This window comes from Zonotrichia leucophrys, chromosome Z (assembly GCF_028769735.1).
Source record: "Zonotrichia leucophrys gambelii isolate GWCS_2022_RI chromosome Z, RI_Zleu_2.0, whole genome shotgun sequence".
Taxonomy (NCBI): domain Eukaryota; kingdom Metazoa; phylum Chordata; class Aves; order Passeriformes; family Passerellidae; genus Zonotrichia; species Zonotrichia leucophrys.
The window spans coordinates 34,167,946-34,185,543 of record NC_088200.1 but is presented as its reverse complement, the minus strand read 5'-3'; the positions used below and the strand labels follow the sequence as shown (position 1 = coordinate 34,185,543).

At 41.2% G+C, this 17,598-nt stretch overlaps 1 protein-coding gene across 1 annotated transcript in view; it reads left to right on the top strand.

Moving 5' to 3' along the window:
• THBS4 (thrombospondin 4) overlaps positions 1 to 17,598 on the top strand; it is a 39,254-nt gene that overhangs the window by 9,177 nt on the left and 12,479 nt on the right. The window contains exons 4-12 of the mRNA XM_064735320.1: positions 637 to 742; positions 6,057 to 6,139; positions 6,734 to 6,785; positions 8,115 to 8,287; positions 11,391 to 11,528; positions 12,125 to 12,202; positions 15,471 to 15,623; positions 16,928 to 17,032; positions 17,252 to 17,359. Coding sequence (XP_064591390.1) covers positions 637 to 742; positions 6,057 to 6,139; positions 6,734 to 6,785; positions 8,115 to 8,287; positions 11,391 to 11,528; positions 12,125 to 12,202; positions 15,471 to 15,623; positions 16,928 to 17,032; positions 17,252 to 17,359 — 996 coding nt within the window. The remainder of the gene's footprint in view (positions 1 to 636; positions 743 to 6,056; positions 6,140 to 6,733; positions 6,786 to 8,114; positions 8,288 to 11,390; positions 11,529 to 12,124; positions 12,203 to 15,470; positions 15,624 to 16,927; positions 17,033 to 17,251; positions 17,360 to 17,598) is intronic.

Sequence of the window (17,598 nt, the reverse complement as noted above, 5' to 3'; positions counted from 1 at the left end):
TCTTTTGGTGCCAGAGGGAAACCTTCATCTGTTTGACTGCAATAGCATTTCTTCCTCTGTCTGCCAAGCAGGAGTTGATAAAGCTTCCTGTCATCTCCCTATCAGCAGTCTGAGATAAACAGAGTCTTCCACAGCATCTTCCATCATCATTAATCAAAAATACTTATTAGAAGGTACAAAGGCATTCTGCCCCCAAGGTTTCCCACTTACTTTGTTTCATTACAGGCTTGAAAGTGAGCCTGTTTTTATGGAGAATGACTGATGTGCCCATATTCCTGACATGAATATGTGTACGTGTTTGAGAGGAGAGGAAAAAACCACAGCTTTGGATGCACTTAAAACAAAATCATATGCCACAGAAATATGGGAGCTTCTAGTATGTGAGATTTTATTAATTAGAACAGTAAAAAAAGTTTGAAATAAAACCACAGCTATATGAAAATATGCAAGGCAAAGACTAGACATTTTATACAGTTCAAATGGTAATGGGCGGTCCTGAAGGGAATGGTGTAGGACCCATGCATGCATAGGAAATGGACTCCCTCTCTTAAAAAAATAAATTTACTTTGTCTGATATTTCATATTCTTCCCATTGTTGTACCAGAATTGTGAGCTCTGTTTTTCTTGTGAGCCCAGGATACACTAGATGAGCTAAAGCTGGTAACTGGAGGAACCCTTGCTGAAGTGGGCAACCTGCAAGATTGTTTTCTTCAACAAATTGAGCCTGTACCTCAGTACACTGGTAAGGCCTGCAACTGGGAGTTAAAATTATTCTTAATGATACCAGTGCAAGGAAACTAATGTGATGAATACTGAAAATGTGAAAAAGCCTATAGTCAAGTAATAGCAATTATTTGACTAAATTATAGCTATGACAATTTCCTGTAAATGTTTTAGAAATAGCTCTGTTTGGAGATAAAATTCTTGCTGGTGATAAAACAATGATCTGTTGTTTTAGTGAAAGACAAGTCTGTAATGATTAAAAGAGGTTTTTTAGCCTAATTTGGACGACAGATTTTTGTGATGATGATCTACTTGTGTCAGCTTAATAATATTTTAAGTACTCAAATTACAAACAACTGCAGCTGGAAAGTAGCTCTAAATGGGGTACATTGCTACAGGTTGTGTGAAAGGAAGATCAATGGAGTAGCAAGACCTACCCACGTACTTATCCACACTCTCAGTGTCAATCTCTTGTTGAGCACTGGACTGTCATCCAGAGGGGAGGAGCAAGGTGTGAAGAAGCTTGCAGGAGACTAAAGAAAACATTTGTGCCATGGCTGCAGAGCCTGTATGTCTATGTGGGAAAAACCATTGCACAGTAGCCACTAGTCCTGCCACAATTTAGCCAAGGCTTTTGTCACCTGCTGAAGGGCCTCAGAGGCCTCTTGCAATCCCCTGTGTTAGGTGAGGGTGCTTCCCGACCTCTAGACGCAGAAAACCTGTGCTAGACTATCCCATCTGTAGTCGTTCTAGTTCCGTTCATCTGCCTTTCTGCTCTGAGGGAGAACAAGGGGTTCACACTGTGCATGGAATATGTTAATATATGACAACCATAGGAAGGAAATTCAGTTCAAGGTTTGAAACAGGATTAATGGTATGTTTTCTCTTGTAACCTTTCCTGTCCCCCTGCCAAGCCCAACCCTGCAGCACTGATAGTTTTGATAAGAACGGAGACAAGATGCAGAAATTTTGTGAGAGCATCCCGGGTATGCCACATGAATGTAGGCACCATTGCAGTGGTAACAAAATCTGGTCTACCTTTTATCTATGTAAATCCTTAGTTCCAGATACTTCTATTTCCTTGCTTCCTAACTTAGATACACTTAGATTAAAAATTAATTTTATTCTCCAGGCTCTCTCTTTTTCACTAGACCAACAGGCATTCGAACTTGAAACAGAATGGTAATTCAGTGTTTCCTTCTGCAAAAACTGTCAGCTCTCCCATGGCAGGTTTCCAAATGACAAAGTTGCAGCTTTCTCATTTTTATCTTTTTCTCACTAATCAATAATGCAAATGGTAATATACAGACAGACTATCTTTCTGTGGCTGCCTCCACTTGGCTTAGACTCTCAAATTCAGTTGCTTTTAACTTTCAAATGGAATTAGTGTCAATAATAACAATAATAATAATAACCCAACTACTCACATAAATACATCCAAAGTCTACATAGTCTAATCCACCAGAAGAAAAGGTGGATGTTCCAACAGCAATTTTAACTTGTGTGCCTTGAACTTTGTTTATGCATCATGATGCCTTTCTATGGCAATGGTATATCAGATAATGTAAATTGTGCCTGCTTCCATGAAAAGCTGGAATGCAACTGTTCAGCTGTATAGGGGGGTAAGACCTAATGTCTTGGTAAAAATCTGTGCTTTCATATTAATTGGAAAATCCTCAGGAGTGCTTTGGACCTTAAAAACTGTACATGGCTTTGACTGTGTGCCTGGTTTTTGCTCATTGCTTTCACAGAAGCATTACCTCCATGTTCAGTCTGTGAGGCTGAGACACCTAAGCAGTGGGATGAGATTATGATGATCAGACACAGGCTGAAGATGTATATTTGGGTTTTTGTGTTTGAGTAGGAAATTAGAATGCAAGGTGCACTGGCTTTGGTAGATGAGATTAGTACACTGCATGTGATCATCGTCACAAGATCATTGTGGTCCTAAGGGATCTTAGGAGGTTGTATAGCTCATGTAGGGTACCTGAACCTGGCAAAGTATTAAAAAATAAAAAGCTATATTGCACTGGACCAAAAATTCTTTAAACAAGTTGCTGTTAGAGACAGTATGTCAATATAGACCCACGGGCAAGAGAATAATGGAAGGGAGAGTGTGGCTTTCTCTGAATGCTTCACTGTTCTCCAGTTCATGGTATTCAGAGCTCTTGAGTCAGTGGTGATGTCTTTGTGCTTTGTATTCAATATATGTTTTTGTCCATGAATCTGTCCAGTCAATTTTAAATGCATTGTCAAGAAATTTATCACATATCTGAGGAATATTTCCTTCTGTTTACTTGGAACCTGCCTCTTCTTAATTCCACGTAAAACTTGTACATACAGCTTCTTTGGTGAAAGATTTTAGGCTGTTCAGAAACGTTTTTTATTGTTAGCCATCATCTGTTCTATAGTCCTGGTTTGCTCTCTGGTCAAGAAACCACAATCTTCCAGAGCTCAAGAAACTGGACAATGTTCTCATGCACATGGTGTGATTCTTGGGACTGTCCCATACGGGCCAGGATTTGACTCGATAATCCTGATGAGTCCCTCCCAACTCAGGCTGTTCCATGATTCTATGGGTGTCATTCTCTTAGAATGACAATTCAGGATTTGAATGACACAGACAGGAGCAAATGTGTTGCTTGAGCCAGGGAGCTGTTGTTCCTAAAGAGAGGAAGAAGCAATAGCTGTGAGGTGTTTCACTGTGGCTATTGTTTGTGCATGTCTGGGCCAGTTGGCTGTGGAACAAAGCTGGATCTATACTGCAACATCCTGGCAAGAGAAAGATGGGGACTTCAGTTCCCAGTTGGTCAGTAATACTTCAGAGCAGTCTCTGAACTTAGTTATTACTGTGAAATCCGCTCTGTTAATCATATTGTTAGTGATTCAAGAACATGGAGCTATGGAGTAGCTGAACTGGGGAGTTGCCTTATAAGGTGTTAGGGGTATGGATGAGAGAGGCTACATGGAAGGGCTAGATAACTGTATAGCTTCATGCTGGTACCTTTCGCTTACCTGCTTTCTCCTGGATCCACTGTATTGTGGACTGACAGTTCCTTAAAAGCCTCTCTGAGTACTTATCCCTAAGCATTGGTTATTCTGCTGCAAGTGGGGCCTGCTGTTGGAATTGCTTTTAATGGAAGGAAAAAACCCAAACCCAAGTGTATTCAGCTGTTTCTGCTCTGTCCAAATTTGCACACAAGGCATTCATGGCAGTTTACCCGTTGAGTCCACCTTAATGTTCAGCAGTCTGCAAAACTTAACTACAGAATAGGTCTGGTTTTGATTTAGATGCTAGCCAAAAGACACCATTTGACGTCTTGAGAATTTTTTGCAGGTTTCAACCAATAATGCCTAAATTAGCTTTTGTTTTAAAAATAAAACAAGAACAGACCCCAGTATCTGGCCTGACAGCCTGTGCCAGGTTCTACTATGGGATTCTGAAATACCCATGATATTATGTCCTGCTGTTGTCACCCAAATAAAAATATGGCAAGGTTAGGACTAGAACAGAAGCAGGCTCTGGAACAGGTGATTCCTGACTTCAAACTTGTTCAGTGTTTGGATGAGAAAATACAAGGTGGAGAAAACCCAGTGTGTGAGGATTTGGATGGTTCCCATTAGAATGTTTGGAAACAGTTAGACATGCTTTGAAGTACAAAACAATGAGGTAAACATTAAGGGATGCATTTTTCATATAAGCTTTCAGTACTCACAAAAATAACATATGAATAAACCTCCCTGAAGCTATCAGGCATAATATCAAAATATCCTGCCTGCCTAGACTGTGGAAGAGCATATATTTGTGAAGTTTGTTTTTAGACACAGTCTTAGAGAAGTAAACAAATATCTTCTTCTTGAGAGGTACAAATTCGTAAGTAAGCTGCAAAGAGAAGCAACTACAAGCTACTGTGCTTTCTGCTTCTTCTCTGTCACTGTCTGAGAGCCAGCATTTCATTTAAGATCTTAAAATCTCCTGTGAAGATCTTGGGTTTGATATGGTCCTTCCCTATGCCTCATTACAGATGTAACTTTTGGTTTTTGTTTTAGAGGTCTTTAATTGGTTACTTGGTGTTGAAGGCTGACTTCTGGTGTGAGTTCACAGTGTGTTGAGTAGATGTTTGTGAGTCCATACAAAGTCTGCACCAGTCTGAAGCAAATGCAGCCATGAAACTTGTGCAGTGTGACGAGCTGCCTTTGAGAAGAAAAGCCAAGTGACTGTTGCAGTTACTAAAAACACTGTTTTGTCAGAGCAGGCACTGTTGATGTGTTCTCAGAGCTTCACAGTGAGCTTGCTCAGAAAGCTGGGTAACTTCACTTTGAAAAATATGTATGAATCAGTAGCGGTTACAACTGTGCTATGCCAGCAGGACCAGGGAAGTAATCAACCCCCCGTACTCAGGGTTGGTGAGGCTGTGCCTCAATTCCTGTGTTCAGTTTTGGGCCCCTCACTTTAAATATGAGATTGGGGTGCTGGAGTGTGTCCAGTGAAGGGCAACAAAACTGGTGAAAGGAGCAGAAAATGTGTCATACGAGGAACAGCCAAGGCAGCTGGGTTTGTTCAGTCTCAATAAGAGGAGGCTCAGGGGGACTTCATTGCTTTCTACAACCACCTGAGAGGAGGGTATAGCTAGGTGGGTGCCAGTCTCTTCTGCCATGCCTGCAGTAGGAGGACATCAGGAAATGGCCTTAAACTGAGGCAGGGGAGATTCAGCTTAGATATTAGAAATAGTTTTTCATTATTAGGGTTGTCAGGCATGCCAGGGAGGTGGTGGAATTACCTGGAGGTGTTCAGATGCTGGCTGTATCTGGTGCTAAGCTGATGGTTTAGTGGTTTTGGGGTCACAGTGGTAGTGTTGGGTGGATGGTTAGACTGCGTGATCTTAAAGGTGTCTTCCAACACTGGTGAGTCTATTGCTCTGATTCTATGACAGGGAATACATTTACTCAGGGTGTCTTCCCATTGCATGCACACATGCTTCATGGCCTCACCTTGCCCTCCTGCCCCAAATAGGTTATCACAAATACCCAGTCCTGAAATCCTGAGGTTTTCACTCAGGGTTGCTGGTCTCAGGCCTTGGGAGGAACCACTAGCACTGGTGGCCTTAGTTGCCCAGGAGAGCCTTAATACTGAAGTAATGGTAGAAGAAAATTTGAGGTAAATACTATGTTTGATCAGGTAAATACTCTGATGATTTCTACAGGGCTTCCAAAACAGTAGTGTCTGCCATCTATGGCTCTTCATGGCATTTCTATCTTATATCTCCGAAATTACCATGACAAATGAACAAAAGTTATGTTGTGCACACTTTTTCATTGCTGTTTCCCTGCAGGTGATTTTAATAGGCAGCTGATGGGTCAAATGATGCAGATGAACCAACTACTGGGAGATGTGAAAGACCTTCTTAGACAACAGGTAATGTATAGAGGCTTTGGTGTGAAATATTCCAGTTTTGCTCCTTTGATAGAGTCAGCACAGACTTCAGCGCATGGTAAGCAGTAAACTCCTGTGTGGAGTTATTGCCCTGAAGGCATGCCACAATCCAGAAGAAATAACCATGTAGGTCCTGGTACCCTCTGCTTGCAAGGGAGGATCATTGAATGTGGGGGTGTATGGGGCTTGCTTATTCAGATCCAGGAAGTTTAGTGTCTGGTGAGGAAGTAGAGTAGCCATCCTCGCCCACTATTGTGAGTGTGTTGCATGGAGTGAAATTGCATTTGTTTCACTTGCTGGTGGGCGACAGAACTGAAATTGCTGGTGGCACATTCCTTTGGTCAAACAAGGACCTTTGGACCTTTGATGAAGGCTGAGCCTAAGTACATCCATTGTCCATATCCTTAATTTTATGGAGTACAAACTGCATCTCATTTAAGACTAATTAATTACTTGCGTTGCATGGTTTGAGTGGCATCTTGGGGACTAATAGTTCCTCTCTCAGCCAGGTACAAACTGGAACTATCTGTACCTAAGTAAGTAAGTATCTGTACATTGATTTTCTATATTCTCAAGGTCAAAGAAACAACTTTTCTGAGAAACACCATAGCTGAGTGCCAAGCATGTGGTGAGTATTCCTGTTATTGCTGATAATCTAGAAGATATTAGAGTTGTTTTAAAACTAGTATTGATCACATTAGCTTTGTGTGGTTTCTAAAAAGTACTTTTTAAAAAATACTGTGTCCAAAGTTCTGTGTGTATTTGTATTTGGACACAAATTTAAAATAGATTTTCATTAGAGAAAACTTCCACAGACCCAACAATCACCTATTGGGGGATAAAATGCCACTAAACCAAGCAGTGCCACTCAGGCTGTACTGTCAGTTCTCACTCTGACACAAAGCTGTGCCACAAGTTCCAGTGGAGGGAGGCACTGTCTCCCAGCTATGTCATGCACAGTCTTAGTAGAAGAACAAGGGAGAAGGCATATTCTGCTCTGGCTGGCATTATGAGTCTGAGGAAGATCCTTTGCAGTCCACCTGAAGTTTGTCTGATTCTGAGTAATCAGTCACTGGTTAACAGCAGTGAGACCCAAAAGGTGGTCTTCAGCTTTTCTCTAAATGAAAAAGTGCATACTTTCTAAATGCTACTGTGTGGCCCTCCTGCATCACACACAACTGGCAATCAGTACAGAAGAGCAGTCAGTATAAAGACCAGTACACTCCCTTTCTGTGTGAGATGAAAGGTCTTAAACTCATCAGGCCTTTTAGTTGATTTATTCTCCCAGTCTGTCAGCCTCATCAAAACTCAAGTTAAGCTCTAGGCAGGGTAACCTTTATATGTAAGTGCCAAAGGAAAAGTCAAATTCCTACATGCACTTGTACCAAGGTTCTGTATCTGCCAGGGTCTCAGAAGGACCTGTCTTTGGCTAGTATCTGTGCACCTAAGCCTGTGTACTTGCATAGTCCTGCTGTGTTTGTGGGCTGCCTGCTGCTCCTTCTTTATTCTTATTTGTAGACTGTCAGAGATACTGTTGTGAATCCAGAACAGTGCTTTTTTTACGGAGTTGTGGTGTTACCAGTTTAGCCGGAGAAATGCTCTGTATTTGTACCTTATACTTGAGTCCCTTGATCTGAGGTCACAGGCTTTCAGAGTTGCCTGCCCTGGCCAGCAGCAGGTCTGTTTTAGGACAGACCTAGAAGGAGGACTCCCATATGTATCCAGGAGAAGCACATGAACCTAGAGGAATAGCCTCAATTTCCCCTTGCTGGGGACACAGTAAGTTCCTGAGCCATTCCTAGGATGGAGCCTTTCAGCCACGGCACAGCTGTTGGCAGCAGCAGCACAGTGCAGGGGCATGAAGTGTCTTGGGAATTTCTTCAGAATGCTTGCCAGCTGAGAGTCATGATGAACATTTCTTTCAACCACTGAAACTGTTGTTCTCTCTGCATTAAAGGTTTAGGCACTGTGAGTTTTCCAACTCAGCTTCCTAGGCGCACTAAACCGAAATGTGAAGTTAATTCCTGCTTCAGGGGAGTGAGGTGCATGGAAACAGCAGAGGGATTTCAGTGTGGGCCCTGCCCTGAAGGACTCACGGGAAATGGAGTTACGTGCTCAGATATTGATGAGGTAAAATAGCTACTTTCACTGAATTAAAAAAAAAAGAAAAGCTAAAAAGCAACTGTTTCATACATATCAATGGGTTGCTAATACTTTCTGTCTTCAGCATTTACTGACTGCTTGCGCAGTGAATATTAATTCATTCTGATTTGATTTTATATCCCTGTTTTGCTGTTTCTTCAACTTTATGGAGGTTATGTGTGTGAAAACTTGAACCACTCTGGTGAGTTGAGAAGTCACTTAAAGAAGCTTAATGTTTGGGAAAAAACCCAGAATCTAAACCCAACCAAAACACACTTTTGACATTGTCATTTGTGTTTCACAAGAAGATGCTATAGCTTCTGTTATAGGCTGCAGAAGCACTTTTTTTTTTAATATGGGCTTTGTTTCTTTAAATTTTTGTGCTTCTGAAGCAGCCTTGAAGACCAAAATCTTCTCTTCAACCCAGACTGGAGTCATGTTTGCATCCTTACCTTAGAAGTCTGTGAAAGAAGATAAACAATCATTGTCATTGTTCCTTTTGCTTCTTTGTGTTTGTTGAAATCTGATCATGTTGATTTAAATCTACTTCTTTTCTTGTGCTATATGTTAGAAATTCAGAGCTTGTTTGTACTGAGGACCAAATTAATAAATCTACAGTATCTTAATTAAAGAAAACCTGTGTTAATTGGAATGTGACACTTACTCAGAACAGAAACAACAAAACGACTTACAGGTTCACTGCATTTTTTTCTGTGGAATGATTTTCACCATTACTCTTTAGTCTTTTCTGTGAAAAAGAACCTGGATGTAGTAGACCAAGGAACCAGCAGAATTAGGTCATAACTGTGGATAACAGTTCTACCAGTGTACCTGTTTAATAATGTAAGACAGCAAAAGCAATTCCATATTTCTCCTTTGTAGCCAACAGGAAATGTGCTTTAACTGCTCTTTTGATTTACTCCCTCCTGTAGACCATCAGGAGAGGATTTGATGTACCTCACACCTGTCTGCAAAAAGCACTGGGGAGAGAAATTGAGTTGAGGGTGGCAGTTTCCTGAGGCATTGGCAATGTCTCTTGTTTTGCCTTACGTGGCATGAACTGTGTCTGCTGCGACAGAAGGCACAGAAAATGGAGGTGAAGCTCGAAATGTGAATGCAAGTGATGGATCCAAGACAGCTGTGGTACATATTTCATGCTACAGACAGCCATGGTGTGAGACTCAAGCCAGCCTAGGTGGAGCCTGCCAGTATGGATGGGTTTCACCTCCTGAGCTATTTTCAGACTGAGGCAAAGCATGACAATAATCTCCTCCCTGCCATTTTCAGGAGCAACTCTACCCATTACAGCAGTGGTGGAAAAAGAAACAGAGACTGGTTTATGATGGCTTGATATTATAATGGTTGTCTGTTACCAGTCAGGCTCTGATCACTGGAGATTCATGTACCTTCATCTTCCTGCCACCATTCCACGTGACAGATGACCTGCTTTCACATTAGAAACAGCAAGGAATTTTTGTCAAAATCATATCATAAAATCTTGCTTATTATGAGATCTTTATTTGGACACTGCCATTAAAATGCCACCTTGTCAAGAGCAGTTTTGTTCACCAGGAAATACCTACTTAATCAGCTGGATTTTTACTTAGAGTTGCAGGGAAAAATAAAAAAGCAATAAATATCAATCATTTTGAATTGTCTTATGAGAGGGATGTGTCATGGTACTTGTTTTCCTGAGTTAGCTGATATGCAGGAAAGTTTTTTTGTTTGGTTGGTTGGTTTTGTTTTTTCTTTAAATTTATTTAAAGCATTTTGTGAACGAGCTATTTCTGTACTTCCTGATAATAGGCATTTAAAAAGAAAGTATTGTGCAAGTTCTGGCAAAGACAAATATGGAAGTTCCCTAAGATCTGCCATCATCTTCCCTGTCGGTGTCAATTTCTCTGTAGTACCGTCCCTAATTCATTACCATTTTGAAGACATTGCTTTGGTATTCTGGTGCCCATTATCTTGGGAGCTGCAGCTCTGCTCTCTGTGCCGTGTAATTTGGGTGCCCTCTGCTGCCTACAACAAAGAATCCACAGCAAAATAAGGAGACACAAAATGTCTGTCCTCGGTTTGCCATTTTCCTCATATTACTGACTGATGTACTATTAACAAATCTTTCTGTCAAACACACTTTGATATTAAACATGTCTTTTCTTGCTTCCATGTGTGTGTGTGTTTGGTTACAAGTTGTAGGTCTCTTGTAGGTGTGTATTGTCTGGTTTGGTCTCCCTCCATCTTGCATAAATTTTTCTGTTAGTGATGGAAAGGAGTTAAAAAAGGCATTTTTTAAAACTTTTTAGTATTCTTTTGTGATGTTAGTCATTCATTGTTGTCTTTGAGCCCTGTGCAGCAGGATGGCATGTTGATGGTTTTGGTACTTTTATAAACATTACATAGCAGCTAGTTGGTGATGTTGGAAAGGCAGTAATGTGGGATGTGTTTCCCACATTGGCACCCACAAGACCGGTGAAATCGGTCACAGCTGTTTTGAAAAACTGCATAAAGCAATGAAGTGAATGGTGCCTTCAGGCCAAGGGTGATTTTGTGGACATGTGATATTTTGGGAGAAGATCCAAGGATTGTCTGTGAGCCTCCAGTCTAAAAATGTGTGGATGCCACTGACACATTCCTGCTCATCTGGCTTATGTTTGGATTCCTTCCTTGGCTATGAGATTTGTCCAAATAGAAATGAAGGAAAATGCTGCTGCCACTTCTGTGTGTACAAAACACATTATAAGGGGTGTTTGGAGGCTTGGAGTTATGTGGCTTTCCTAATATTGTGGTCTTCAGCCTCCAAGGGATCTGAATCTTCCTAGCTAAAAGAAGGATTCAGGATGAGAGTTTAGGACATCTACTACAGGCTGTAATGGAAGGTTGCAAATGATATTTAAATTACAGAGATAGCTGAAGACTTACTGAGGTCAGAGATACCTGCAGAGACGGTTTCCCCTCTAGGCCCTCTCTGAACAGAGGACATACAGATGTTGAATGTAGCATTGCCTTTGGTGAGAGGTCTGTACTCACAGTCAAGAGTTTGGATGTTAGTGAAGCACGAACATGTGCTTGGTTCATTTTTTCTTTGCAGTGTCGTTACAACCCTTGCTTCCCTGGTGTGCGATGTGTGAACACTGCTCCAGGTTTCCGCTGTGAGACCTGTCCTCCAGGATACACAGGACAAGCTGTGCAAGGGATAGGACTCAGCTATGCCAAGAGCAATAAGCAGGTGAGTGGTAGCACCTCTACGGCAACCTCCATTGCAAGGTGCTGGTTTTATATTCGCGGTGCATCTGTATTGAATGGTATTTATTTTTCAGTTGTTCCACAATTGCCTTATGCTGTTAGGCAGAGCTCAGGGTGTTTCAGTTAGAGATCTGAATTGTGTTTGCATATCTTTAATGGGAGTATTAACAATCTAATTCTCTTGACTGGCATAGAGACAAGAAAAAATGTCGTCATCTTTGTAAGTATCTCTGATCAGCCTCAGGGGGTTCTGTAAACTGGCTTTGAACTAAAAAGAAAATTATTTAAAAGGCCTATTTTACAGCAATATTTTTGCATATTTCTGTAAGCACCCTAGAATGGGAACACAGTTTTTGTGTAAACTATTCTGTATGAACCAGAGCACATCCTAAAGTTGAAATTTTCTGTTTCTTTAGGGCTTGGAAAATTAGCCTATGGATAATGTCAGTGACATTCTGACAGCAGTTTCAGCAGAGGCTACATCTCTTTTCTAGTCTTAAACTTTGGTGTTGTTTCTTCAGTCTTTGATCTCAATAAATTTACTTAATTTTATTATTTCTGGATTTGGTTTATTGCTAGGTCTGCTTAGATATTGATGAATGTCAGAATGGAGGACATGGACTCTGTGTTCCAAATTCCCATTGCATAAACACTTTGGTAAGCATCTTTTCATTTATGCCTTTAAAAAAATCAATTGTTTTAAAATACCATGAGACTAGGATTGGATTTATGGGTCTGATGAAAGACCAATTAATAATGCAAATTTTTTTCTTCTTATAAATCAAAGAAGCCTTTTCTATTTTCCTAGCTAATAATAAAAAAATCAGTATTTGATTTGTCATGAACACATTCATCTGAATTGTATCCTTATCACTTTCCCTGAAGAGCAGGAGCTCTTCTCTCTATACCATCCAGCGATGTGTGTTTATGGGTACGTTGTTGCAAAAATGCTCCTCTGAAAGATTGAACCTTTGCTTCCCTTATCTCCTGCCTCCTGAGAACTGTGGCAACAAGCTGTTCCCCTGGGTGCTCTCTTTATAGGAGTTATGCATAGAATAACAGCTATCCCTCTAAATAAATGGAAACAAAGAGAGCTGCAATTGGTACAAGGTTAATGCCATAGGTATTAAACCCAGGAGTGCAAGTATAGGAGAAGTAAAAATGGTTTGAAAGATGTTAGGATCCAATAAGAAGAGCATACGACCACTTTAATTCTATGAAGCAAGCTGGACATAGCATTACATGATCCTATATTCATTTATGATAGAAAAGACCCTTAAGGCCAAGTCCAACTCTTAACACAGCACTGACAATCCTGCCACTACAAGTGTTACATCCACACCTATTTTGAACACTTTCAAGAATAGTGAGTCTACCACTCTGCTGGGCAGCCTGTTTCAATGCTTGATAATTCTTTGTGAAAATAAATTCCTGCTACTATTCAATCTTAATTCTGCTGAACTGAGAGGGCCTGGAAATCTGAGGCTGTTTCTTCTTGTCCTGTCACTTCTTACCTGGGAGAAAAAACCTGAACACTACTCACCCATCTATTGTGTCCTTTCTGGTACTTGTAGAGTGATAAGGTCCCCCCGAGGCTCCTTTTCTCAGGCTAAATACCCCCAGCTCCCTCAGCCTCTCCTCAGAGGACTTGTCCTCCAGACCCTTCACCAGTTTTGTTGCCCTTCTCTGGACTCATTCCAGCACCTCAATGTCTTTCTTGTAGTGAAGAGCCCAAAGCTGAACACAGCATTGGAGGTGTGGCCTCAGCAGGGCCCAGCACAGGGGGACAATCCCTGCCCTGGCCCTGCTGGCCACAGCATTGCTGATCCAGGCCAGGATGCCATTGGCCTTCTTGGCCCCCTGGGCACAGCCTGGCTCATGTTCAGCTGCTGTCACCAGCACCCACAGCTCCTTTCCAGCCACTCTGCCCCAGCCTGGGGAGCTGCCTTGTGGAACAGCAGTGGTGACTGAACATCTGGATGAGCACTGAACTGGACTGAAGACTGGACTGAACAGCAGGATGTAACTCTGCTCAGCACCACTCTCTGGGCCTGGCTATCCAGACATTTTTCAGCTCATGAATAGTACACCTGCCCAAGCCAACAGCTGCTGCCCTGGGGGATTGCTGTGGGAAATGGTGTCAGAGGCTCATTCACTGAGCAGGTCACCCTGTTACAGAACAAGCAGCACCCAACTTTCATAAATCCTTCTGGCTTGGCCTGATTCCCTGGTTGTCCTGGACATGCCACAGGGTTTCTTCATAGCAGGAGAAAGGTTAAAAGTATCCTTCAGGTGTAGGGGTGGTCCTTTCTGCAGCAAGGCATCATTGAGGCTGCCATTTGTGTTCAGTGTTATTTTTCCTTGAGAACAAGCTTGTTTTCATAAGGCTGCTTTCACTGTTCAGTGTGTTTGTATCTTTTTTTTAATATCTAGAACATTCACTGTCGCATTTTGTATCTTACTGCATGACTAGACATGGAGCTTCTTTGGGAAGCCATTGGGCCCTGTCAGCAGAGGGCAGGCCCAAGTGTCCTGCCGTCTGTCCGAACAGAGCAGTGTGGGGTTCCTAATCCTGTATCCCTTCAGAAACAGTCTGGTCTGGAAATGCCACCTAAGAGGCTATTTTAATGCATACCAGAGCTTGATATAGGACAGAATACACCAAGCAAATTCAGCAGACTCCAGAATATACTACCCTGGTGTCCATTAGGATGAAGTGCATAGGCTGGTGTGTTTTAAGTAAGCCATACCATTTGTATCAACCAAGGATTATTTTACTCTTCAGTCATCTGTTTATTTTCATCTTCATCCTGAAAGTATGCAGACAGAACAGAGTTAAATTTGTAACAAAATTAGGAATGGGGATAAAAGATAATGCCCATCTGAGCAGTAAGTAGATTTCTCTGTAATGGTGGACTACGACAGTCCTGACAGTTCTTCCAACAGACTTTGTACACGAAGTTGTATGAAGCAGCTCAGTTGCACCAATGGTTGGATGCACATGTTTGTCTGAGATCCGCCCATTTCTGTCCCTTGACATGTCAAAAGATAATCATTCTCCACAAGATAAAAAGATTGTGCTCAATTAACTTTTATGTCTTAAGTTACAGATCTACAGGAATGTGAGACAGGAATGGTTTGGATGCCTAAAGAAGATCTTGCTTTATCTGCATTTATCTGTTTATATCTCTTATACATATGAGGATTAACTCATCTATGGGGATTAACTCACCACCTAATGAGATTCCTTGGCTTAGCTCTTTTGTATCTGTTAACACAAGAGAGTAATACATATGAAATACATATGCATGTGTCATGGTAAACCATAGCAAAAACTTTCATGGATGTTCTTATTGCAGTGTAAATGAGGATCGCTGTGTCTTCAGATACAGAATTCTTTTCTGAAGAAGAAGATTTGGATCAAATTGGCTTAAAAACATTTTAGCTTAAAAATAAAACCGGACAAAGATATGATGAACTTTCTTATCTCTCTTTGATTAAAATTTGGCCCCAGTTGATAGACTGATAGGTGTGCTTTACAGTGAAATAAGATCATCCCCTGATGATTAATCAGCTGATGCTTCAAGTTTTGCACAAAGTTTCAGCCACTTGGAAGAAGTGCAGGGTGATGCTGGCAATGACAAGGCATCATGAAGAAGCTTTTGCTGCTACATGACTTTTCTCTGGCTTAACAAAACTGGTCTAAACAGACAAGAGTTGAGTATGTTTTCCAGCATGCACTCTGGGAGCCAAATATCATTTTCCTGTAGAAAATTAAGTTTGTTTACAGTACAAGAGGCCTCAATGGATGAAAAACTACACTTGCATAGCATAAACAGTATGACTTGAATCTTGCTCTTGTGCTTGCTTTAAAAAGGAAAAAAGTACAATTAAAAGGCTGGCTAATGGCTTCTTGTTCTTACAGGGGTCTTACCACTGTGGGCAGTGCAAACCAGGATATACAGGGGACCAAACCAGGGGATGCCAGGCTGAACAGAGCTGTAGGAATCGAGCCCTCAATCCATGCAGTATCCATGCCCGTTGTATTGAGGAGAGAAGAGGAGAGGTGACATGTATTGTGAGTTCATTAATTCATGCATTTTTACAGTGAAATCCAACCATTTTTAGGCTGGAAATGAGAACGGCTTTGTGGTCATTTTGTACAGTTGGATGTTTTACTAATTATGGCACACTGGCCAGCTGTGAAAACTGGAGCAGCCATATTAATGTATCATATTCACTGTGCCTGTGTAATTAGATCTTTAGGAATCACTTTTGTAGACTTTGTGTAGTCCCCTCAGAAATGACTGTCAAGTGTCACTCTAGAGAAGACATCACAAGGACAAATTCCTCTCCTGGTGCTCAGCTACATAGCTGTGAGTAAGGATCCTCTCCGCATTGCCAACATGTCTGTATTTGCTGGCTGGTAGAGATGATGTTTTCTAAAGTGAGAGGACAGATTCCAGGCGCAGGGAGGCTGTATGAGGCTGACCAGCCAAGGGGGCAGAGGAGCACAAGTAGCTTATGAACTTTCACTGTAAAGAGTATACTGAAGTATATTACTTAGTTTTTCCATCTTGCAACATAAAGCAAGAGACTAATCCTGTGTCCTAAATTTGGGCACAGAGCATGCTTTTGCTGGCACTTGCTTTGGTCTCATTTTTAAGTGCATCTGTTTCAAAGATAAGTAATAGGATATTTTAAGTCCATGCTGTAATGGGAAGATGCCTAGATACTTGTAGTGGGCAAGTCCTGGTTTTAAGGGAAGGTCAGATTTTGACATGCAATTCTTAGCATACGTCTTCGACACAAATGATGTGTTGGTTTGAAACAGTAATAATTTAAAATTGCCTAGGAGAAACTTGTGTGCAGATGCATTTGTTTTGCGGATGCAAACTTAGTGATTGCCAGTAGAGTTTTCTCTTAAAACTTCCTCTAGTTGTAGATGTGTACTTGAGGTAGTGAACAAAACAGTCATCTCATCTAACCATGTGTCCCATGCCCAGATGCTAGGTGCAGACTCTACCTAGTTGCTCCTTTCTTTTCTCAGCCTGCCAGCGAGGAGCCAAAATTAATTCCTGGCCAGTGTCTATAAGAAATCTTATAGACAGCTCCCATTGAAATCATTAGGTGTGACAGGCACACATTCCAGTTAACATCAAGTTGTAGCTCTTTCTAGCAATGTCTGGAAACACCGTAGCATCTCTCAATGTGGAAAGAAAACCTTTGTTTCAAAGGTTTCTGTATCTCATTGTACTTCAGTGTCTGGCCATGACTTCAATATACTGCTGTTTTCAAGACTGGTGTGAGTTTTCCTTTTTGAATATTTCTACAGTGACTCATTAACCTTTTGATAGTACTGCTATGATGTTTTATTGATAGTGTGGCATTGGCTGGGCTGGTGATGGTTATATTTGTGGAAAAGATGTTGACATTGATGGCTACCCTAATGAAGAACTCTCATGCTCTGCTGAAAACTGCAGAAAGGTAAGAAATGCTTTCTTAATTCTGTAATAATTCAGAGCATGAAAGGACAAAGAGGAAGACTATAAGAAATATGACTCAGTGTATTCATCTTTTATTCAGGTGATTGAATTCTATTTAATTTGGTGATTATTTTTTAATAATTAATAATAGAAAAATTTCAAATTATGAAGGCCTCCAGTTTACCTCTAGAACATCAGACTTGTCTCCTTTTCTGTCTAGGACAATTGCAGATTTGTCCCAAACTCTGGACAAGAAGATGCTGATGGTGATGGGATTGGAGATGCCTGTGATGATGATGCAGATGGAGATGGCATTCCCAATGAGCAGGTGCTGTGTATAGATCAGGATGCAGGGGTCTGTGCCAACAGAAGGATTTCCCACTCCTGCAGTGGGAAGTGACTCTGAAATCTGACTCACTGCTGTTTGCCAGAGATTGTTACATACCCGTCACTGTCAGTGGCCCCTTAAATTCTTTTATATAATGCTCATTCTTATAAGATTTAAACCACACAGCCTTAAATCCCACATTTGTATCTTCTGTTACTAACTTTTGTCATTTAATTATA